The sequence below is a fragment of the Hermetia illucens genome, chromosome 1 (assembly GCF_905115235.1).
Source record: "Hermetia illucens chromosome 1, iHerIll2.2.curated.20191125, whole genome shotgun sequence".
Taxonomy (NCBI): Eukaryota; Metazoa; Arthropoda; class Insecta; order Diptera; family Stratiomyidae; genus Hermetia; species Hermetia illucens.
The window spans coordinates 196,353,884-196,379,152 of record NC_051849.1 but is presented as its reverse complement, the minus strand read 5'-3'; the positions used below and the strand labels follow the sequence as shown (position 1 = coordinate 196,379,152).

The following is a 25,269-nucleotide window of genomic DNA, read 5'->3' as shown; positions in this document are numbered from 1 at the left end:
ACTTTTTTTTTACTTGCTTACTGATTTTACACTTCTGGCACGCGATGCACTGTTTTGCCTAAGAGTTTACGTCCTTGTTCATGGACGGTCAGAAGAATTTTCCTGTGGCTAACCGGTTCGTCGTCCTGATGCCTGGGTGCACAAGATAGTGTCCTCCCTGAAATACTTCCTTGCCAAAATCGGCCGGAATAAATGGCCTAGGTTTCTTGTCTGAAGTCTCGCAGAGTAAGTAGGACTTTGAGCCGACGATAGTCATTTGGGGTTTGCCCTGAGCTTTGCGTCGTCTTTCTGCGCCCCGGCGATTGCCATATAATCAACCGCGGCGGGGACTGTGGCGCCCGAGATTCGAGACAAAGCGTCTGAAATGACGTTGTCTTTTCGAGACAAGTGTTGGCTATCGGAAATAAACTGGCTAATGAAGTTCAGTTGTCGAAGTTGGCGAAGAGATCCTTTGCCGGGCTTTTGTTTAAGCGCGAAAATAAGTGGCTTGTGGTCTATAAACACGCTGAACGGCCTAATCTCAAGGGAGAAGCGGAAGTATTTAATTGAAAAGTACGCAGCGAGTAGGTCACGGTAATAGGCGCTGTAGCTACGTTGAGTTGTTTCACCCACTTCTGTAGAAATTTGCATTTTGTAACATTTAGAGCGAGTCTAGCCCCCAGGAGACGTTGAAAAATACACTCGAGATGGTTCAACTGCTCGGATTCGGAAGTAGAAGCGACCATAACATCATTCATGTAGGTCCACAATGATGATGCTATATATTCGGAGCAATGTGCGAAGGCGGTGGTCGGCAGAGTCCTCAAAAACAATGAAAATAGTGTCGTTTGCGCAGGTGGAAATTTTTTTTGACGCCTTCAACTAGGTTGCAAATTTTGCGGTATCAGCGTGTTTGGACGGAGTACGGAAAAAGAACGCTTTGAGGCCCATCAGAAAGTAACACCTGCTCAAAGAGACGAATATTGTAAGGTAATGTGGTACTGTGCTTCGAATAACCGTCGCCGAGGTATCTAACGAGCCTAGTTTTTTGTGGCATTGGAATTGTATCCGGTGTAACCCACCGGTGGGAAGAGTAAATCGTCGAGCCCGATCAGGGTCCCGGCGTGTTACAACCCGAACGCCTTTTCCGGGAAGCACACCTCGACCGTGACTGCGATCGCGATTTACCTCTCGAACCCAAAGCACCTACAGTCGTGTAAGTATGGACACGGCGTCCGCAAGTGTCGTCACCATTGCTTTTAGGTCTGACGTGTATCTGAAGAGCCTTCCGCGACCACGGAGCGGGCGTACTCCTCGTGGACTTTATCGGCTGTAGCGGACAACACCTCCAGCGACCACGAGTCCGCGCAGGCTAAGATGGCGCGAGTTCCTTCCGAGAGCCACTGCAAACATAGGGATTCCAATAGCTCTGAGCCGACCTTGTCCTCACCCAGCTGCTTAATTTCTCGAAGCAGCTGACTGGGGGTGCGGTCGCTCAGTATCAGCTCGTTCAGCAAGTGATTCAGCTTCACTTTCTCATTCACTGACACCCGGTGTATGACCTGTTCTTTCAGTTTAACCTAGGAGCACTCTTCTAAGAGGCGAATTCACTACCGGCAATGCAGTCGTGGTTCATGCCTCCGATGTGCCACCACAACTCCATGCCCACTTAGGAGCTAAGTAAGGAAATAGTCAACCTCATCATGCTTTCAATTTAATGGATCTAAATCGCCGATGAGCCGCGCAGTCCATTTATCTCTTAACTCATCCTATCAAGGAAATTGCTACTCAGTTAGTGTGCGTTGCCGCTCTGCACGAGCAACTACCTCTCTTCTTCTATCTTGCGCGTGTAGATGCCTTTACGTTCCTTAGCAAGAAAGATAGCGGGAGCCACTACCGGAATCACCATCACTATGGGTTCTGAGACTATGCAAATTTCCCCGTCTCTGCACTTTGACAATGCCCTTAGGGTACACATCTTTGTCCAGGGCAACAGACCATACCTCAGCACCATAGAGCAAAACTGATTGGGTTGCACCCATAAGAAAACGTCTCCTGGTAGACATAGGGCCCCGAACATTGGCCATTAGCCGGCTTAAGGCCAAGATTTCTGCTGTCGCCTTGTCCCCTACTGCTTTGATTTGCTAGAAGAAGCTCATCTTTGAGTCGAGTGTTAAACAAAGCTAGTTAGTTTTGACTATATAGTCAACTCGCCGATCGATATTGGATGCAAGGTCGGTATTGTCTTTCTGGTCCGGTAACAAATGCCAAAACATCAACTGTATAATGGAAAGAAAAGGACCCTAAGATAGATCTCTGTGTTACCCTCTACGTGATCTCCGTCCTCCACTTATCTTGCAGTATGTCAGAGAGGGAGCAGTCTCTTGATTCCGCAATATCCACAAAAGATTGCTTAACACATAGAATGATTGAAAAAATCAAAAATTTGACTGACGGTTTCGTCCAGGGCAGAGGCAACTCATCAGACGCTGCCTCACCTCTGCCTCTAAACGAGGGAGTAAGTTGCTCCTCATTTAGTCCGGTCCACCATCAAGTGGATGGGGACTTAGGATCCCGCAGATCCTAAACAACAACATAGAATGAGTTTTCTAATGTGCATATTATATCTGCCCATCTAACCGAACTGAAAGTACTTTCAGCAGCAAGCGGTACGAGGTTGCACTATTTGCCTAGGTTGGATGGAGCGCATCCCCGTCCTCCATAATAGCATCCATCGTGGATCTTTCTCCTCTGAACCCGAACAGCTATGGGGATATGTCCCCAAAAGCGCGGCCCCCTTCAGTGAGTCTACTCCTAATGAACTTTTCGAACACTTTACCGGCCTATGTTAATCAGCGCGAGCGACCAGGAAAAATGCGTTGACCGCCCCGAGTAGCAAGTCTGACCGTTGGTGGAACACCAATTTACATATGTACTTCCGCCGGGATTCCATCAGGACCTGACCCTTTCTTATTTTTCATAGTGAGAACTGCTCTTCGACCTCCGTGCTGTTGTCATCAACCCCTACAAGTTATCTAGGAAATGATCCCCGCACAATTCGGTCCATCTTGTAAGTACTGAATGTGCAGGTTTTCCGCAGAGCCCCGATTTTCCGGGTGAAAAGTTTATGTTCGAGTCCCTGCGAATCTCAATTTACCTCGTTGACTAGGTTCTGGCAGCCGCTAGCTTCACTTTTATTTTTCACGCGCCGGAGTCTCCTTTTATTTGATCTGTACTCTGTCCTTGTTGCACATACAATGGGCCAGACAAGCAGGCCAGAGAGCAATGGGTCGAAATGACCAGGAGGTGAAGCATCGAGCTTACAAAGAAGCTCGAAAAAACCTGAAGCTAACTATACAGCGAAGTAATAGGTACTGCTTCCAGTAACTCTGCGCTGTGGGGATACGGAGCGAAGAAGAAAGTTTGAGGCCAGGTAGCTCCGCAAATTACATGCCTCGGTCTCCTATTGAATATTGTTCAGGGTTCGTTCCCTCAGGAGAGCACAAGCGTTTACAATCTTAAGAAACCTTCCCCAAGTAACGACAAAGAAATATTGAAGAATTGCGGTAGGCTGGAAGACAATAAAGCACCGGGCCTGGACCGCATACTAAACAAAGCCCTTAAGCCCTTAAGTCGGGGCCTGACATATTCGTAGAGTTGTTTGAAGCTTGCTTGGCGGATGGGATCTTTCCCGAGGCATGGAAAAGGCAAAGGTTAGTGTTATTGCCTAAACCTGATAATCCTCCTGGTGAACCATCTTCTTACAGACCTATATGTCTATTGGAAACTATGGGGAACATTTTGGAGCCAATGATCTGCAACAGATTGCTCCGGGCTGTAAAGAGTATAGGAGGCTTAACAGACCCACAATTCGGCTTCTGTACGGCCAAATCAACCATCGACGGCATTAAACTGGTCACTGGCTTATCTTAAAATGCGATACACGTCAGGGGCGGCACTAGCAAGTATTGTGTTGTGATTAAACATTATAAGGAGTTCATGGACGGCGATTGGTGTACCCAGAAGTGTATAGAAGGCTCTGGTATGGCAGGTAAGGGAATCAAAGAATACGTTGTTTCCACGGGTGTTCGACAGTACTGATGCCGATGGACATGATGAGATGACGCACATCTATTATGAACACACAGATCGGCACGTGAAAAGCGCCGAAAGGGATGAATCGTTAAGCAAGTGGCGACCACGGCGATGACGGATGGAAAAGGGTCGATGGACCCACAGATTGATTCCCAGCATGAAGGTTGGACACAGAGAACGTATGGTGAGATAAGCTTTGATCTCACGCAATTCCTCACGGGAATGGTGGTTACCGTAAATACCTTTATAGGTTTAAACTGGACAGTTCACCCAACTGTCCCAGTTGCGACTGTATTTCCGGGGACCCGGAGCATGTTTTCTTTAATTGTCCTAGATTCGCGGAGGGAAGGAACAGACTAGAAGAGACAGAGAGAAAGAATAGAGTAGCACCAGAAAATATAATCGGGAAACTGTTTGCTAGAATCTAATGAACGACATGGTTGCGTGGTTGGTGCAGGTTGAGAAAGGCGAGGAGGCGATAAAGGCGCGGTTGCGAATGCAATCGATGGGGGAAGGGAGAGGCTAGAGCCATGTGCATCCCGCGTAGAAAAACTTTGTGGTGGTTCCGCGGGGAAGAGCTTCGACATGTGTACCAGTGTCGTTGGAAGATTTCCACCTATAAACCCATTTTAATGAGGTTTCGTTTTACACTCTAACCTTAAAAATAAAGTTGTGTTTATCCAGGGATCTGCCCCGGCATTTGATGTCACTGATCAGCTCTAGTTTATATTAAGTTTTTCCGAGGGGAAAATAGTCTGACCTGTCCATTAATAAGGACCTACTCTGTCACAACTTATCCATGACAAACAATTTTGTTTTTAGTTTTAATGATCAGGGCAGTATTCAGAAGGCAGAAATCAATGCTGTACTGTCAATTGAAATTGTTTTGAAACCGAATTTGTAGAACACTGCGAACTATATTAACACTCTCCAGGAAACCTTCCCGACATCATTGACAGGACTGACAGTCTACTAGTTACACTATGAAAAGCCGACAAATAACTTTATTAGAGGCAATCAACATCTTTTCCAATAAATCAGCATTTTCCAAAGAAAATAAGTCAATTCAGTTCGACCAATTTTGACAGCACTCAGAGCTGAAAGTGCACACTTGCAGTCCTCGTCGCTATCAGTTATGACAACTTATGAACTCATGCATATGGATGCAAGGATATGTGCGGCAGGCGCATCCCCTAGAGGGCAAAACTGTCAACCAAGTCGACAGTCACATCATCCTGTCTTCCGCATCTTAACCATCCCCATCGATATTACATGAGCACGTTGAAGATACTTTTCCCAAAACCCAGCGAAAAATTAATAAAACATTTGGAGGAGATGGCTCCTAGCCTGGGAGGCGTGCTTTACTTCACAAAGCTCATGAACGTGTATGCATATGGACGAGTGTGTGGCATACATAAATGCAAGGCATATCAGCGATAAAGGAATGAACTGATAATGGAAGCATTTGACATTCGAAAAATTGTTATTCGAAAGCGCGTACTTTCAATTTGTCTTTGTGCCTTTATGGCTTTTGTATCAATTTGCATCCCAATGAGAGCAATGAGAGCAATGAGAGATGCGAGATGATTTTTTGTGTTGCGATGCTTACAAAGTGAGTAATATGTATTGGGAGTGTTGTGCAGGGCAAACAACATAGACGTAAAGTCAATTACGGAGAGTCGAAGTGAATTTTTTCGGAGAAAGAAGTGAAAATTGAAAATTTCCAATTGCATGTTGACGTTGATATCATGACCTTTTACTCCTTTGAACGTAAAATTGAATTGGCCGAAGTACGAGGGAACGTGGCTTTCAATGAACTATGGGGAATGACGGGAACTGTGAAAGGGGTGCCGTGGAAACTCGTTAAGGATGTTTGACTTTTTCACGATGCCCGGGAAAGTACAATTTAAAATGTATAATTAATTGGCTTTTGTAAATCGATATACGGAATACATTGTGTAATATATACGGCAACAATATTTTCCCTGCATCTTCACGGGACAAATATAGTTTTGCAAACAATGGGAAAGTTGAAAAGCAGAAGTAATAATGAAGGACCTAGATTAAAACTACAGATTAGTTCAGCGATAATCAGGACTGACCGAAAATGCTATGCGCAGGATGGAGGCGAGTCCTCCAGGTTGGGGGTTGGGTAGGGTTGACAACTCTACAAAACTTCTTATGAAGCCACAACAGGAGTTACGGTTTGAACTGATAACACAACGAATAACCCGGCAAAGCGAACCGGGGTCGTGCGCTCCCTGTACAGATAAGGAGCTGCTAAGTAGGTATCCGATACCCTGTCCCAATATAGCGCTGATGGAGCAGCGTTGTAGAAGATGCGTTGGACAGGGACCGGTTTGCTGGGGACGACCCACTTCACCATGTATTAAAGTGGCCATCCTGTGCTCGGAGTAAGGTTCTTAGTGAGTAAAAAAATGAAACCTCCTGCTATCGGTTTTGAAAACATAAGCGAACGGCTATGCATTCTGCGCTTGCGAGGCAAAGTTAGAAATATAAGGCTCTTTAACCTTCACGCCCCTACAGACGAGACTGCAGAGTCGGAGAAAGATACATTCTACGAGGAAGCAGAACGAACTCTAAAAGCCTGCCCCAAGTATGATATCAAGATCGTACTTGGGGATTTTAACAGCTAATTAGGGACGCAGCCCGTATTCAGGTGACAGTTGGCTCCCATAGCTTACATAGAAATACAAATGATGACGAACTAGTTGTTGGTAGTACCTGGTCTCCGCGGAAAGCGGTCCACAAACATACGTGGAGCTCTCCAGACGGGACCACTTTCAACCAAATTGACAACGTGCTGATCGAACGCCGCCACCTCTCAGCTTTGATGAATTTCAGCACATATAGGTGAGCCAATATAGACTCGGATCACTATCTCGTTGGCATGGTGCTCCAAGCTCAAATTATAACACCGCCTACAATCCGCTCTGGCAATCAGAAGCGAGTTATCACTGAAGTCATCCACAGTACAGCCCTCCGTAAAACCTATAAGGGGGATGAAGTTTCAACATGTGATCCTCATAATCACCTGAAGAACGTTATTACTAATATGCCCACAAATATACTTGGCCCCGTCGCAAAAAAAGTCGGAACGGCTGGTTTGACGATGAAAATAAGCTAGCAACGGGACGGAAGAATGCCACATACCGAGTAGTGTTATATTCTCGAACGACGCAGGCAGGCGTGGAGACTTATCATGAGCTCCGTCGAGCGGAGAAGCGACTTCACACATAGAAAAAGGAAGCCTGAGGGACTCCGCAGGTCTGTAAACTCGAAAAGTACAGGGAGCAACCGCACCAGGGGCGCAAGTTTTACCTGTCAGCAGGATGAAGCCTTATACACTTCGATGCTCAACCTGTCGAGAAAAAGAGGGAAATCAAATTTCTGACAAAATGGGCATATTGGAGCGAGGGTTGAGTATTTTGATGATCCGCTCAACAACCAAAAAATCGACGAGTTGGAGGTCCCACCAACTGAAGACCACGGATAAATATTGTCACCAGCAAGAATAGAAGAAACAGTCCGTGCAATTCATCGACTTAAAAATCATAAGTCGCCAGGAGCCTATAGAATTACAGCCGAATTGGTTAAATATACAGGCGAGCAATTACACCAAGTAGTTCATCAACTCGTACTCAAGGTGTGGGACAGACAGCGAATCAATGCCTAACGACTGTCAAAGACGCATTATCTGCCTCAAACATAAAAAGGGAAATACCACACAGTCCAGGAATTATAGAACTATCAAGAGCTGCTGACCCTTACCAATGTGCGAGGTCAGATAAAAGCAGCAGGATCATTCTTGAGACCATTCGACATCAATAACGGTCTGCGACAAGGGGATGTTCTATCATGTGTCCTCTTTAACTTGGTCCTGAAAAAATTGATCCGCAATCATCATCATCATCAACGGCGCAACAGCCGGTATCCGGTCTAGGCCTGCCTTAATAAGGAACTCCAGACATCCCGGTTTTGCGCCGAGGTCCACCAATTCGATATCCCTAAAAGCTGTCTGGCGTCCTGGCCCACGCCATCGCTCCATCTTAGGCAGGGTCTGCCTCGTCTTCTTTTCCTACCATAGATATTGCCCTTATAGACTTTCCGGGTGGATCATCTTCATCCATACGGATTAAGTGACCCGCCCACCGTAACCTATTGAGCCGGATTTTATCCACAACCGGACGGTCATGGTATCGCTCATAGATTTCGTCATTGTGTAGGTTACGGAATCGTCCATCCTCATGTAGGGGGCCGAAAATTCTCCGGAGGATTCTTCTCTCGAACGCGGTCAAGAGTTCGCAATTTTTCTTGCTAAGAACCCAAGTTTCCGAGGAATACATGAGGACTGGCAAGATCATAGTCTTGTACAGTAAGAGCTTTGACCCCATGGTGAGACGTTTCGAGCGGAACAGTCTTTGTAAGCTGAAGTAGGCTCTGTTGGCTGACAACAACCGTGCGCGGATTTCATCATCGTAGTTGTTATCGGTTGTGACTTTCGACCCTAGATAGGAGAAATTGTCAACGGTCTCAAAGTTGTATTCTCCTATCCTTATTCTTCTTCGTGTTTGTGTTTGACCAGTGCGGTTTGATGTTGTTGGTTGATTCGTCTTCGGTGCTGACGTTGCCACCATATATTTTGTCTTGCCTTCGTTGATGTGCAGTCCAAGATCTCGCGCCGCCTGCTCGATCTGGATGAAGGCAGTTTGTACGTCTCAGGTAAATGCGGGGAGCGCGATCCCCTTTCAGTTGACCCAACTACTGGCCTACGCTGGCCAGGGGGGGAGGGGGAGGTTGTGAATGCATTTACGCACGTAGTGTTGGACTTCCGGTTCGGTACGTTGTTGGACTACGAACAAAAGACCTCCCCATCGTCAGAGAGCTAGCCTGGAACCGTTTGTCACATTACTTCGGGCTATTCCCCAAACTCTCCCACCTTACGGAGGCTTAAAATCAGGGAATACCTTTCACCAACGGGAGGGGAGAGGAGGAAGAGAACAGTCAGTTGAAAGAACCCCCTGCCTTCCGGCTCCTCCATCGGTCGAGCTCTATCTTCCTTGCAACGAGAAGGACCCGAACGTAATGCGCAACACAGCTCCATCTGTCAGCACTCCTCAGTATCTCTTCGAGAATGTTTATGGATAGGGGGGATCTGGGGATCTGTGTTTAAATAGATCTGCCGACGAACCCCATCCCACATTCCAGAAGGAAAAAAGTGTGGTAGGCATTGTCCATAACTTTATTGTAAAACACACAATCTGAAGATTGCGCCTTTTCAAATCTTATACAGGCAAGACTGAAAACTTCCATGCCCACTTCTGACATGTCGAGTTTAAGTAGACTATCATAGGTAGCGTTCCAAAGGTCCGGCCCTAGGATGGATCTCCGTGCTACCCGATCCTCCACTGACCCTCTAGTGTTTCATAGAGCAGGGAGCTTACCCTCAGATAGTCCCTCAATATTCTTAAGAGATAGCCCGGCATATGGGAGGTATTGTCTGGTGTGCATAGAATGTCTTTCCATCTTACAGAATTTCTGTCATCAGGTGTTACGAGGAGCACCACCCAACGAGTTCGGCAGCTATGTGCCTCCGTTCGTCGAACGGCATTCACGATTTGCTTGACGGCATTAGCTTTGGATCTCCCTGCTCTAAAACTAAACTTTATCTCCCTAAATCTCCAGCCGCGCGCTGCAGCGAGTCTACTTTTGATGAGCTTTTCGGGCACTTTTCCAGCAGCATCAAGCATGAAGACTGCAACTCGGGGTCACCTTTCAGTTTGTGGATCAACGCAAACCCCGCCATTTTCCAACGAGCAGGAAAAGTCCCCTCTTTCAGGCAAGCGTTGAATGCGCGGAGCAGTAGGTCTGGAGTACCTGTTCGTATACCTCTGCTGAAATACCATTGGCGTCTTCTTGTTTTTCATAGAGAGGACTGCCTGTTCCAACTCTTTTATGGAGGAAAGTGGACAGTCATCCGCACTATCCGCGCCGACGTCATCATCTCATACGGGGTACACAGGGAATAGTGCCCTTACAATGCGGTCCATCTGGTCGGCCTTAACTGAACAGGGTTTCCGCAGAACCCTGATTTTTCGGGTTACCAGTTGTAACCGAGCCCTCACGGATCCCCTTTCACCTCGTCGACCAGATCCTGCTGTTTATTGCGCTGCGGAGCGTCGCTTTGGCGATTTGTACTCCGTCATTATGGTACATGCCTCTTCCGGGGCGGTTAGACGTTGTGTTGAGCGGTGGAGGCTGCGACACTCCTTCCGGAGCTCTGCGATTTCCACTGTCCACCAATACATAGAAGATTTGCCACGCTCGATGCCCTCCTGCGCATGGAGGCACCGCAGGCCGCCGTTATCAGGCTCATAACTGAATTTACGACAGTGTCGGTTGCAGTGCCACCGCCCCCAGGAATACCCTCCAGCGTGGCCCCACCTGTTTCAAGAATTTCGACAAACTTTCCGGTGTTCATTTTCGCGACGTTCGATGCACAGAAATAGCACCGGGGTGGTGCACATCGAGAGTTTGTGTCCACCACTTCGAAGGCAATGTGTTACTGTTCGCTTGCCGAGAAGTCTTCCAGAACTCGCCACCCGTCCACCAGCGACACCAATGATTCCGACGCGAAAGTTACATCTGGAATGCTTCCCTCGCAGCCCGGGCGCCGGAACGTTGGGGTGGATCCTGTATTTAGAACTACCAGTCCTGTTCTCGCCGCCATTTCTGGAATTCGCTTCCCCTCTGGAGTTTGGGTGAGGCATGACCCCATTTAAGTCCCCTAGCATTGAAGTCACCCTCGACCAGGATCCGCCCATCTGTGCATTCTTCAAAGCATCAAGCCTCCGTCGAAAGTCCGGCATCGTCTCATTCGCGTAAGATAACTAAAAAACGTTATTCCTGAACACCGAATCCATACAAAGCCGCCCCCTCGGCCTTGGGTAAGAACGCTAAGGAGGGCGCTGTCCCGAACCCAGATGGCAGCGTTACCTGGTATATCAGAGTGCCATGAAACTGGGTTCTCGTTTTGGTACTGCTCACTGATGAGTACTAAATCAGCTTTGATATCCGCAGCAAATTGCGCTAGCAACTCGTGAATGATTGCACTCCGATGCATATTGATTTGTAGGATACGAATTATGTTGACTGCGTCCAAAGTCTTTCCAATTCTGCTCTGAAAACAGACTGGACACGGCCCCGAGCCCGCAATGTGCGCAACGTTCTCAGCAGTTGCGCCACGGTCCCTGCATAGGGCGCAGCTTTCCTTTTTCTGTAGGTTTTCGCTTTATAGCATGTTGCCCCTCTGTCAGGTCACGGACAGGTTGCAGATGTGTGCCCATAATCTAAACATCTGTAACATTTGGTTGGGGCGGCCTGGGTTCGTATCCTATACACTACCCAGCACATATTTTCCCGCTGTTTAGAAGCTTGCTTGCGTATTGCTCCGCAACAACGATTATTATTCCACAACGAGTTTTTGGCCTTGGGGGTTCGCAGCGGTGTTACCGATCCAGGCTGTGGTTACCTCCGAACATTCGCGTTTGATGGCTTTTTCTACCTGGTTCTTTTCTGTGAGGCAGTCAAGGTCTCGGATTTCCAGAGAACACGTGGATTCTATACTGGAAACCAAAGCTTTTTCTGCCAGAAGCCACTTGACTGCTTCACAGGACGTAACTTTATTTATGGTCTTCGGGCCTAGTTCGACTAGGGCTCCAACAACCCTTTGTTGTACGAAGCCTGCTCCGTTATCTTCGGATTTGATCTTGTAACGAATTTCACTGAGCACAATGCGGTCTACTGATACCGATTTAATGCACACTACCCGACCGGGGTCCCAAAGAGGCTGGCTCCTGATACACGCCACAACTACCACCTTGGCAGAGCTAGCTTCACATCACCCCATCGACGTCGACAAGGAGTTGTCGTAGGCTCCGGGGACTGGCAGTTCGCTCTTCACCGAGAAACTTTCTTGAGGCTACTACCTAGAACGCAGGTATTATGCCAGCTAGGGGGTCAGAACTACTTGCTCGGGCAACACGGGGACGCCACTCCTCGTATCGTAAGTGACCCGTTAAGGATTGTTGACGACCCCTTAGGGTGCCCACCATACGTTTTCCTTATGATTCTTGCGCGCATTGCGGCGGACAAATGAGTATGGTGGTCCAGTGTGAGCCTCACCGGGGTTACCAGTTAGTTCCGCCGGAGGTCCCGCTTCTTTGCGTTCGCTTTCTCTGGAAATTACCGCACGTAGTGATGCAGCCAAGTCCATGTCCTTACTACCTTCGGGCCGTCCCATTTCCGTATATCGATTTGAATCAGTAGCATCCACGTCACCAGCTTCCTTTCTTCTCATCTTCCTGTTAATGGTAAACGGAAGGTTCCAATAGGCAGGATTTAGTCTGTAGTCCCGTTTCTTCTTGGTTGCAGTTCCCATCAGCCGAGTCTTCCGCTTCCGTTTACGGGTAAATCTGAGCTGTAGTACCGCGGAGTCGAATTTCTAGTTTCTCCCAAGTTGAGTACTATGCTTTCTGGATGGCTTCCCCGTAGGCACTAAGTATAAGCTTTCCATTGAGTCGGAAAGTATGACTTCTGCAGATTGCTGCGTAAGTCGACATGAATGTAAGGCCTCCAAAATCCACTCCTCGGTTGCGACCTGATTGACCATGATCGCGGGTGGATTCGAAGTCTGTAACTTCGTACCACTAGGAAAGTTAAAATCCTTGGATTCCATATTGATGTTTGGATACCCTTACTTAGTGTAGTAGTAAACTACTACAGGTTCCCCCACCACGACGAGATGGTGCCCGAGGGGGGGGGGCCTTCTCCGCTTAATAGTATTTATTATTAGTTAGAATGGAGTTTACCTGAGCCACTCCCTGATACGCCTAGGCATTATATGGTCATTCAGATTATAGTAACTGTTCCCTCCTCCACTCCCAAACAGGTTTGGGGCCGTTTACGGCGGAGATGAAACCGTTTACGGGCTAATATACACATTGTACGCAAAAATAAAAAAAAGCTTTAACAAAGTGCGAAATTAAAAAAAAAAAACTTTAACAAAAAGGGAAAACAGCTTTGATTCATAGTCAGACATTACTCTACTACTTTTTGCCAGTTTACGGTTTAGTGATATTAAAGAGTGTTCCACACTTTGGATTATCGAACTGAATACGACGCAGCCAGATTGTTATGTACTGCAGAAAAATAGTTTTTTAGTAAAAAGTAATAAATGTTTAAATGATATATTTATCAAGAAGATTGATAAAATGATAACCATTTTTTACTAAAATTGTCCCACCCAAAAACATACGTCGATAAAAGTCAGTTCTGCTTGTATAGTAAACCTCAAAAGCTGTTTTTTCCTACGAACAAGGCGTAATAAATCGCACAAATTTCTTGCGAAAAAAAAACCGTAAAAACTGAACAATCTTCTTCAAATGGCATGGTTTTTCTACTCCCAAGTGTCTAGATCTAGCCTTGTACTAATTCACTATGCCCCAAATCCACACGCTATCACTCATTTCGCTTCTTCTCCGCAGAATTGAGTTACGCATAACCACAGCATATTACCATACTCAGCACATAAGACACGAGAGAACACAGAGATACAAGAATGTATCTTTTCCACATTGTAGAAACCTTGAATTGATATTTTCCAATAATTGGCATAGATTTGCATGCGATGTTTTATTTTAGATTTTCAGCCGCACCGTGTTTCACCTCTTTGCACTGTAGTTGTAACGTTTATAAAGTAATTAGAGTTCCCCAAGCAAATGCTAACTATGCTCCACCGGTATCTATTATTTTCACGCACAGGTTCCAAGCGCACTTCGGCGCAAAAGCACGCAAAGCGACCTGCACCAATTGCACCCCAAAGCACCTCTGCCGCCTCAAAGCCTACCTGTGCAGAACAAACCATCGAAGTTAGTGGCAAACCAACAGTCACAAAAGGTGACCACGTGTCGTTGACCTCATCACAAGACCCACTCTTCTCTGCCAGAACTTCAGATCCAAATTCGAGCTCTACAAATAGTCAGCTGTTGGTAATCGGAGAGGCTATAGATGGAACCCCTTCAACATCCAGTCATGATCTCAACACCAGGGGAACCCCTTCCAATAGCTCTAGATCTGCGCCGGCAAACCTCTCATCACCTTCTAAAGCCAGTCAAGTCAGACTTCCAACGAGCCACTCACCGACCACAATAGAATCACCGTCAACATCAGAAAGAGCAGCAACAACAACAACAACAAGAACATCCCCAACATCAACTACGTTGATATCAACATCGGCAACAACAACACGGCAGATAAGCAACGCGGCCGGTGAATTGGAACCGCCATTGGAAGTGGAAGCAACAGAACCCATACTAGTGCACAGAGTTCCCAAGAATAACAACAAGAACGCCTGTGAAGAAGCAACTGGTGATTCCGACGGGAAATTGGGGGCCTGCAATGCCGCGGCCGATTACATTCCACGGCCAGTCACTGAAACAGCTCAAAACGCGTCGTTGTCGCCATCTTCGGCGTGTTCGCTCGAAAAGTTAGCCAGCTCCCAAGTTATCGATCAGAAATCAAATCGGAAAAGTTTTATTGAAAGTCAGCCCGTTAACGCGGAAGAGTTCGCGGAAAATCGCAAAAGTGTAACCGCGGGTGAAAAACCTCCCCTGGGAAGTCAGTGCGAGAAGAGGAAGCGTCATCCAAGCAAAAGTAGTGTTACTAACTCCGGGAGGGAGATAATCATAGTTGAAACGGACTCGTGGAGAACTGTGGAGTCTCTGGCCGGTAGCATTCGCCGTGGGTCAACAAGTTCAGGTGGGCTGAAGACCTCCTATTTACATTGTGACTTGTAAACATTGTTGAATTTAGATACAAAACCAATTTAGAGATGAAAATTATTTTGGGTGAAATTTCGGGGCAGATGAAAGAGCTCCGGTTGTGGTGCTTAATCAAACATCTCCGACCTGGGATCCGGCCTCATCCTATACAACAAGAATGAATAATCAACCCTGGATAATCCCATGAGAGCATATTTCAAATTCTATCGCATACAGTTATGATGCTCTTGGGTTAGTAAGTGAAGGTTTCCTAATGCTGCTTAAGTGCATTGTTTTCACCGTGCCCTGCACTAGATTGCATTCGACAATTGTTGTAAAGAAAGTTCTCGTCCAGAAATTCCCCCCTGGATACGTCTGTGGTCCCTACAATTTTGCAAACTATAAGATATCTTTGTTGGAACCAGAGTGAAAGCGTACAAATATACATACGCATGGATGCATGTAAAGTGCTCTGTTGGTTTGTCATAGAATGGTGAGGGGACGTGCTGATCAAAATAGACACAAACCTTTCATATTTACTCATTGTTGTTTTCAAGAAATTGCTTTTCCCTTACTCAACTCTTCCTCTCTTATTCAACAAGCGAAAGGAGTTTACGAAATGTTAGACAGAATTATTATTTTAAAATTTGAAGTCTAGATATATGTATCTATTTATACACTGGCAAAGTATCTTCAACTCTTAGAAAACTCTTTAAAGATCTGGGGTCGGAAAAACGCACAATACGTCTTCAAGTATTGTTTTATGGACCCAGCTAATTATTGCACTTTCACATTGATTTGCTGCTTTATGAAATTATGATTTGCAAGATGCACAACTTCCGGTGCCTCAGCTGCGGACTTCAACACGCGAATCGTTGGAATCTCCCACCTTTCAACTCACTTTCTAAGGGGCGACAGCTCGGAATTCCGATGATGTGCTCACGCCTTTCATTCATTGTTTTCACAAAACCCTGTTTTGACTTTATTTGATATAATTTTCCAATATTTATACTGATATCCGTCATTATACCGAGATTCTTTATAAACTTATTTTTATGATTCTCATTTTATCTATTTATCGAGTACTTTTATATTATACAGTAGCTGCTCGAAAATTAGAACTCGCAAAAATAAGAAAAGCTTGGAATTAAGAGCAAACAAGTTACTTACATGTACCGCTCTGAGCTTAAAGATTCGTTTTCTGTTTATAAGATATTTCTTTAGGTTTTAGGTTTGCCCATTTTCCCGTTTATTTGTTTAGGATACCCTATGATTGTGTCTCACTGGGTTTAGGACTTCCGCAACCGTAAGCCGTCGAACTACCAACTAAACTCCGCGAAATTAAAGAACTAATAGACACATTATTTTGGGCTAGTTTTCCCATTTTCCCAGCTTACGGTACCTTCAAGCCAGTAACTCCTCTCACCAAAGAAAGGGGATAGGAAGAAGGGAATTATTAGTTAGGTCTCTTCTCAGCAAGAATAAGAACCTGAACCTGAATGTGCAAAACGACCCAATCTCTCAGTGCCCCCATCTCTCAAACAAAGTTGTTCAGGAAGAGTTCCCTTGTATCTGCATAAAGTTACCGACGAATCCCATCACACTTTCCACAAGAAAAAATGTATCAACGGAGTCGTTCGCCATTGCAAAACACACAGTCAGGGAATCGTGCCTTCCTAATTTTGTGCAGATAGCACTGAAAACCTCCATACCAGCTTAGAAATTAGGTAAGGATTCTCACCATATTTTTAGATCTGCCGCGAACCTGAGTTGCTGCTGAGCCGTGCCGTCCATCTGTTTCTTGACTGGTTCTGCCAAGATAGTTACTATTCATTTGGAGTATGTTGTCTTTTTCACGAGAAATCACCGCCTTTGAGTCCCCTCCCTTGCGATTGTAGATGGTCTTGCGTTCCTTAGTACGGAGGGCAATTGAGATCCCTCCCCCGATCACCACCACAATTAATTCTGAGGTAGCGCAGTAGGTAGACGACACCTGCAAAGATACCGATATCTGTACCTGCACAAGATGCTTAGGATAGACACGGGACGTAGGGTCGAAATCCCCTTTTTAGTCAAGATTGCTACTTCGTTTCATTCCTTCGCAAGGCTCAAACGCATCAATATGCAAAGTCGACTATGCGTTTCAACAGTGCGTCCGGTAACAAGTGCCAAAACGTCATATGGATTAAGTGACCCCCCACCGTAACCTATTGAGCCGGATTTTATCCCCCATGGTATCGCTCATAGATTTCGTCGTTATGTAGGCTACGGAATCCTCCATCCTCATGTAGGGGCCAAAAATTCTTCGGAGGATTCTTCTCTCGAACGCAGCCACGAGTTCGCAAGTTTTTTTGCTAAGAACCTTATGAATTTCGTTGGAATACCGAATTCTCTCATGGCCGTGTACAGTTTTACCCGGACTATGCTCTCATAGGCGGCTTTAAAGTCGATGAAAATATGGTGCAACTGATGTCCATATTCCAACAGATTTTCCATCGCTCGTCGCAGAGAGAAAATCTGATCTGTTGCTGATTTGCCTGGAGTGAAGCCTCTTTGATATTAGCCAATAATGTTCTGGGCGTATGCGGCTATCCGGCCTAGCAAGATAGTGGAGAATATCTTAAAGATGGTACTCAGCAACGTGGTACGTTTATAATTGCTGCACTGCTTAATATCCCCCTTTTTATGTATGGGACAGATAATGCCTCATCGCCAGTCGTCAGGCATTGATTCGCTGTCCCATACTTTGAGCATCAGTTATTGAACCACTTGGTGTAATTGGTCACCTCCATATTTAACCAATTCGGCTGTAATTCCATCGGCTCTTGTAGTTTTTAAGCCGATTAATTGCACAGACTGTTTCTTCTATGCTTGGTGGTGGGCAGCATTTGTTCGTCGTCTTCGGTTGACGGGACCTCCAACTCGCCGATATTTTGGTTGCTGAGCAGTTCATCAAAATACTCAACCCATCGCTCTAATATGCCCATTCTGTCGGGAATCAGATTTCTCTCTCTGTCTCGGCACGATTAGCATCGTGGTGTATAAGGCTTCACCCTGCTGACTTGTTGGTAAAACTTCTGCACCTGGTACGGTTGCTCCCTGTACTTTTCTAGTTCACAGACTTGTTGGTTCTCCCAGGCTTCCTTTTTCCGTCTGTGAAGTCGCTTCTCCGCTTGTCGAAGTTCGTGATAAGTCTTCGCGCGTGCCCGCGTTTTTTGAGAATGCAATATTACTTGGTATGCAGCATTCTTCCGTTCCGTTGCTAACTTGCATTAATCGTCAAACCAGTCGTTACGACTTTTTTTGCGGCTGGGGCCAAGTATCTTTGTGGCCGTATCAATGATAATGCTCTTCAGGTGGTTGTCAAGATCATTTGTTGATGCTTCATCCGCAGGATCTCTCCTGGACATTTGTTAGCTGCGGTTATTAGGGCATCCATTTCCCCCTTATAGGTGTTACGGACGGCTGTGTTGTGAATGGCTTCGGTATTCACGCTCACCTGATTGTCAAAGGAGATTGTAGGTGGTTGTCGTAATTCGAGCTCTAGTTACATGCTGCTATATGCTCTGAAATTTATCAAGGCTGACAGATAGCGACATTCGATCAGGACGTGGGCAGTTTAGTTGAAAGTGGTTCTGGAGAGACCCATGTATGTTTGTGGACCGCTTTCCGCGCAAACCAGCTACTTCCAACAACCATTTCGTGTGATACTGCTAACTGAATAATCCGCAGTTTGTTGTCATTGGTATCCCTATGTAAGCTATGGGAGCCAACGTAGCGCCTGAATATGGGTTGACCCTACTTGAGTGTTAAAATCTCCAAGTATAATTTTTATATCGTACCTGGTACGGACTTCGAGGGTCCGCTCAACTGGCTCGTACAAGCTATCCTTCTCCGACTCTGCAGTCTCCTCTGTAGAGGCGTGAACGTTAATGAGGCTTATATTTCTAAATTTGCCTCTCTTGCATGTGCATAGCCTTCCGTTTATATTTTCAAAGCCGATAACAGCAGGTTTCATTTTTTGGCTGAGTGAGAAACCTACTCCGAGCACTCGGTTTACTGGATGGCCACTATAATATATGGTGTAGCGACTCTTCTCCAAGAAACTGGTCCCTGTTCATCGCATCTCTTGCAACGCTGTTAGGGTATCGGCTAACTGCTGAACAGCATTCCGTCTGTAGCACACCTTCCATAAGAAAATGGGCAAATCTATTCCGTTGTTGTTGCCGGGTTCGTCGTTTTGAAATCCATCCTTCCCGAGGCTCTTTCCGTGGCTTCCTAACTTTGTTTTCCCGTCTAGCGTTGTCAGCCCTACTCAACCCCCAACCTGGAGGACCAGTTTTTACGTTTTGTCCCGTTTTTAGGCGCAGCAACCTCGAAAATGCTATCTTCCCAAGATGTTCATTGAGTCGAGAAAATAGGTGGAAGCTGCTAAGAATTAGACTTGGTGAATAAGGTTGATGCTGTAGCAGCTTCAATCTCGATTCATTGAGGACTGTAACTAGAATTTGAATATTATGTCCTGGTGTATAGTCGTGATGACATATATTCCGGCACTCTCCTTCTGAGTCTTTCTGAGCAGGCTACATTAAACTGTTCTACCCCACTTAGCCCGAGAGCGACCCACTCCCATTCTGGGATAGTGGATCCCATTACATGGCATAGCCAACACTGGATTTGTCATCTTTTGTCAATGTGTGACCTATCCGCTAACACTTCCATCTTTTTTCAGCATGTGGTACTTGGCCCAATCGCTTATGAAGTTGCTCATTTGAGATTGTGACAGGCTCAGGTTTGGAGTTTCTGGTAACAGCAGCGGCCATTTTCCACCTACACAGAAAAGCCCTTGGCGCAAAACAACAATAATTCGATGCTAGCGTTGAGGTATTTGCTTTTCCAAATTGCTGTTAATGCGTCGAGCAACATACAGTACCATGGTCAGAAGAAACAATGCTTGGTAGCGTTGTTGAAATTTCAATCTTTGACCTTAGAAATAGTACCTTGATTATTCAGGTTAGGAACATTGGTTTTTTAGAATCAATGCATTGGCTGTACGCCTGTATACGAAAATGTCATAAGTTTTCACAGTTTCCTCTGGATAGATCCGATCGTGGAGTTGACAGTCTTCCCATCATGCTGACATGCATCTTTCCTAGAATTTCTCCTGGGTACCTCCTTTTTTATACGAATACTCGCTCTGGGTCTTCCGACCCTTCATTGCAGTTTTGTAATCGGACAGGGTGTCCAGTTTGAACCTGTATAAGTACCGTCGATATCCTCCATTGTTCGTGAGAAACTGGATGAGGGTATAAGAGATCTCAACATGCCGTTTCTATAACCATTTCTTGGTGGTAGGGATTAGCCTCAGTGTCTGCCAACCTCTTTTCAAGGGTTCCCAACGTTCCTACTATCTTCTTCTTCTTTTGTCTCGTTCACAAGCGGCGTCAACTCGTCGTGATCGGTTTCGCCATTTGGTTCTATCAAATGCCTGATTTGGATGCAAGTGTGAGGCTTTTAAATCGGCCGGCCATTTGGTCGCTTACCATCGACTTCAATGTTCAGACCAATCTTGGCAAGTGAATTCTAGTTAGCATGAATTACGTGAATTACCATCAAAGACGCTTCTCTCGCAGTCGACGCAACCCCAAATCGATCGTGGATATCCTTATCTCGGATATGGTCGAAACGTACCACGCCACTAGTCCAACGCAACATCTTCATCTTCAATACCGCAAGACGCGTTGATTGTCTTTTATAGTCGGCCAACACTCATAACCATCGACAGCGACAGGACGAACGACATTGCAGTAAATTTTCGATTTGAGACGTTCGTTGATACGCCGATCACAAAGAACACCAGTTGTGGAATGCATGAAGCAATTTCATAATGCACTTCACCATTGGCTGATAGCATTGACCCGAGGTATTTAAACTGTAAAAGTCACTGGCGTTGACAGTGATTCTGCCTGTTTCATGGGGATCGGTCGTCAAAAATTCAGCTTTATTCAAATTCAAACTGAGACCGTGTTGCGTCAGGCGATCATTCCATTTTTGGACGAGTTGCTTGAGATCAGTTTTGCTATTAGACCATAAGAAAACATCATCTGCGTAGAGCAGTGTATAAAGCCCTGGACGTTGATTGTCCCATGTGACAACAAAGAAGAGTGGTGAGAGGGCGCTTCCTTGATGAACACCAACAGAGACACGAAGCTGTTTTGATACACCCACCACACTTCGAACTATCGCTACATCAAGTTGCATTCAGGGCGTTGAGTAGTACTTTGATCACTTCAAAAATCTTTCAGGAATGTAGAAACTGATTGAACTCTGTTTCTAAATTCAAAACGGTGGATTTAATCTGGGCACCTGGTCATTGTGTTGTTGAGGGAACTGAAACCGTTCGTCAATCATCCAGATTGCTGCCCTTAGGATCGCATACGCTTGAACCTGAAAGACCATTGTATAGGGAGAAGCACACTTCTCGTTTTTATTCGAAAGGTAGACTCTGCCAGAACCCTGTTCTGCTTTTGAGTCATCGGCATAGAAGGCGTCATTATATCCTGACACGCATTCTTCTGGCTCGTCCCAATTTTCTTTTCGCTTCAAAATAACTTCATACTTTCTACCAAACAGATGTATGGAGATCCGAAAATCGCGAAAACTGGATTCAGCACTCCCAATAACCCTTCCAGTGCTCCACGTCCGTCGTTTCTCCAAAGATCTAAGCGAATTAGTCTTTGAGTGGCTCTGATTGCAGTGCTCTGAATAAACAATCTATGATCTGCAAATTGGGTATGCATTCAGAGATGCGCAGGATGTCGCGCTCATGGACCAGTGATACTCAGACACGCAGTTCTTTGCAGTGTGGCTAGTTTATAGCGAAAACTGTTTTCTTTTACTGTAACCTACCACACTGCGGATGCATAAGCCTAATAATAGCAATATATTACTAACTGAGGTCTCAGTCCCCATGTCAAAGCAATGGTCCGCCTGCACAGCCCATAAGCTGTGAGAGCTCGTTTCATCTTTACCTCTACATATTTGTTCCGAAGATGCTTTTTGTCTAGAACAACTCCCAGATATTTCACTTTTTCGGAGAGTAAAAGGGTTATACCCCTCATCTCTGGAACGCAAAGACCATTCAATTTTCTACTTTTTGTAAATAATACCATTGTGGTTTTATTTGGATTTACTGCATGCCTGTGACACCAACTGTCAATGAAATCAACGACGCGTTGTGTATTTCTACACACCATTCCGAGATCTCGACCAACAGCCAGCATAGCCACGTCATCCGCATAAGCTTGAACGTGCATTGGCAGATTTTGCAGTTCGCATAGTAGTCGAGCAGCATACTCCACAGAGGTGGCGATAGCACATCCCCTTTTGTCGCTTCCGATGTTAGGTAGCGATCAACACCAGCTTCAGTATATAGCAATCTCTTCGTTAGCAGCGTAGATCCACTTTATTAGAGTTTCGTTAACACCATGCTCTCTCACGGCATTACAGAGCTGTTGGAAAGGTGCACAGTCAAAAGCCCTTTCAATGTCTACGAACACCCATATCGCGTACTCACCCCTCTGAATTGCATCCTGTATCTTTGAAACCAAAGAATGAAGAGCACAGGACTTTCCATGCTGGTAAGTATGTTGGTTTTGATTTAGTGGGTGCGACCTAAGCGCCTTAGCACCAATGTGATGCTCATTTAGTCTCTCCAGACATTTGACGGAAAATTATGTTAAGCCTGATTTGCCTGAAGTTATTTGGATTAGAATAGCCATCTTTCCCTGGCTCTGGTATGAAGACCACCTTCATCTTCTGCCAAGAAGATGGCACGTAGCACAGAGCAGGACATCCTCGAGGGATATTTTTTAGAAGTTGCTCTAAGTCCGTTAGCATAGCTAGATAGATGCCACTCATGCCAGGTGCTTTGAAGTGTTCAAATGATAGTATAGCAGATCTCACCTTTTCATTGATAACAACCGCTCTCGCAGTGTCCCAATTCTCCTTACAACACTTTTGTGTTGAAAGGTTTGCAGAAACCGCTAATTTTCTTCCTCCCACTTCTGAGACCTGTTCTGCGGATGGTGTGCGTCAAAGAGAGTCTTCATAGGCCCAATTCTGAAATTCGTGAAATTACCATGGGGTTTTCTAAGAGAGTCCAATTTAGCCGACTCATACTTATTAAGGACGGGAAGTCTCTTTTTCATCTTCCAGTTCCCCACAGTATGGTCCAAAGGAGTCTCGTTTCGAACGTTTTATGAGCCTCTTATATTCGCGCTGTGAGTTACAGAAGTTTAACCAATCTTCACCATTATTGCTTTTGCAAGCACGATTAAGAGGTCGTCCGGTTGATTTTCTGACTATTTACAGTTCTCGGTTCCACCGTTTTCTTAGGATTGTGTCTTTATATCATATTATTTATATTCCCCTACAATATTTAGGCTAAATTAACGGTGATCTGAGAGTGCGACTTCATCTAGCGCTCGCCAGTCTCTAATTGTTAGGTCAATTACTTCATTTCTTTTTGGCCCCACGAACCCTATATTCGTGCCATCAAACCAGCTGAAATGATAAAATCAAACAGCTTCTCTCGTCTAGGATTGCTGAGCGTTCGCATCACAACCTATTAAGAGTTCAAGGCCACTTAATTCTGCATACACTACCAGATCCCTTAGTCCTTCCGTCGGCAAAAGACACAAACATTCAGTGGGTAAGCAATGGTAACTATGATGTTTCTCCTCTTACCTTTAACCTGATATTATAAGTAGCCTGCAACAAGGTCCTGGGAACAAAATTGTCTCAGCTTGGTTGCCTCTAACAATTTTGACATCAGAACGCAGGCCTTCTGTCTCGAGGATCTCTCATGGAAGAAGATGCTAGTCCCCTTGACTGATCCAATACCACAAATTTCGTTAAAACGAACCGATGGCTCTTGGATCAGAAATATATAAGAGCAGTCCTACATTTTTGTCAGCCTTGCTGCCAGTAGGAGGAAGAGGATTTGGCATGCTGCAGGTTAATTTGACTAACATTTATGTTGGTAGACAGAGGTGTAGTCTAATATGAAAACCGCCACTAATGGAAAAGTCTGCTGCATTCAGTGTGGATCTCATCGGGGTTACCAGCTTGGCTTGACCTTCTGCCGAAAGTTCCCCTTTCTTGCGTCCGATTTCTCTGGATATCGCCACACTTGTTGATGTAGTAACGCCCATGTCCTCATTCCCAAGAAACATCGCCTTCTTTCACGCCGGTTCGGAGCCCTCCCAGTTTTACAGTGTCCGGGTTGCGTGGGTTTCTTTCCACATACCGGAATTATACCAGTTGCATCTACATCACCAACTTTCCTTTCTTCCTTTTTTCCGCTTCTTCTCCTGATAGAGGCGGAGGAGAAGGTTCTGACAAGCAAGTCTGTAGTCCCTTCTCCTTTGGTGCTGAAATTTCCTTCTGCTGAGTCTTTCTCACCTGTTTGTTGCAAGAGTTAGGCAACAGTGTCACCGACAAACTGGTCGTAGTTAGGTTTCCAGTTCCTCTCATTAAGAAAGTTGTTGTATTATCCTTTCTGACTGACCACACCGTAGACACGGGGGGCAGATTTTCCACTGAATTGAGGAGCCTGTCACCTGAAGATTTCTACGTGGTGCAAGATGAATCTAGTGAAGCCTTCCAAATCCTTGCCTCGGCCATGACCTGATTTCTCAGAGTCGCGGATGGATTGGAAATCTGTGACTTTTTACTACTTGGAGAGTTACAATCCTTTGTTTCCATCTTCATGTGTTTGTGGAGTGCAGCAGTAAACTACCACAAGCTCCCTCACCACGACAAGGTGGTGTCCGAGGCGGAGTAAGGTTATTAATACCTTGCGTAGCAGTGCCTTGTTTCATCATCATCAACGGCGCAACAACCGGTATCCGGTCTTGGCCTGCCTTAATAAGGAACTCCAGACATCCCAGTTTTGCGCCGAAGTCCACCAAATCCACATACCTAGAAGCTGTCTGGCGTTCTGGCCTACGCCATCGCTCCATTTTAGGCAGGGTCTGCCTCGTCTTCTTTTTCTACCATAGATATTGCCCTTATAGACTTTCCGGGCTGGATCGTCCTCATCCATACGGATTAAGTGACCCGCCCACCGTACCCTATTGAGCCGGATTTTATCCACAACCAGACGGTCATGGTATCGCTCATAGATTTCGTCGTTATGTATGCTACGGAATCGTCCTCATGAAGGAGGCCGAAAGTTCGGACGTTTCGATGAAAAGATGATGCAACTGATGTCCATATTCCAATAGTTTTTCCATCGCTTGCCGAACATAGAAAATCTGATCTGTTACTGATTTGTCTGAAGCCTCTTTGG

At 45.6% G+C, this 25,269-nt stretch overlaps 1 protein-coding gene across 1 annotated transcript in view; it reads left to right on the top strand.

Annotated features, from left to right (window-relative positions):
• Positions 1 to 25,269, top strand: part of LOC119647087 (protein cappuccino) — a 151,629-nt gene that overhangs the window by 36,541 nt on the left and 89,819 nt on the right. The window contains exon 2 of the mRNA XM_038047860.1: positions 13,918 to 14,913. Coding sequence (XP_037903788.1) covers positions 13,918 to 14,913 — 996 coding nt within the window. The remainder of the gene's footprint in view (positions 1 to 13,917; positions 14,914 to 25,269) is intronic.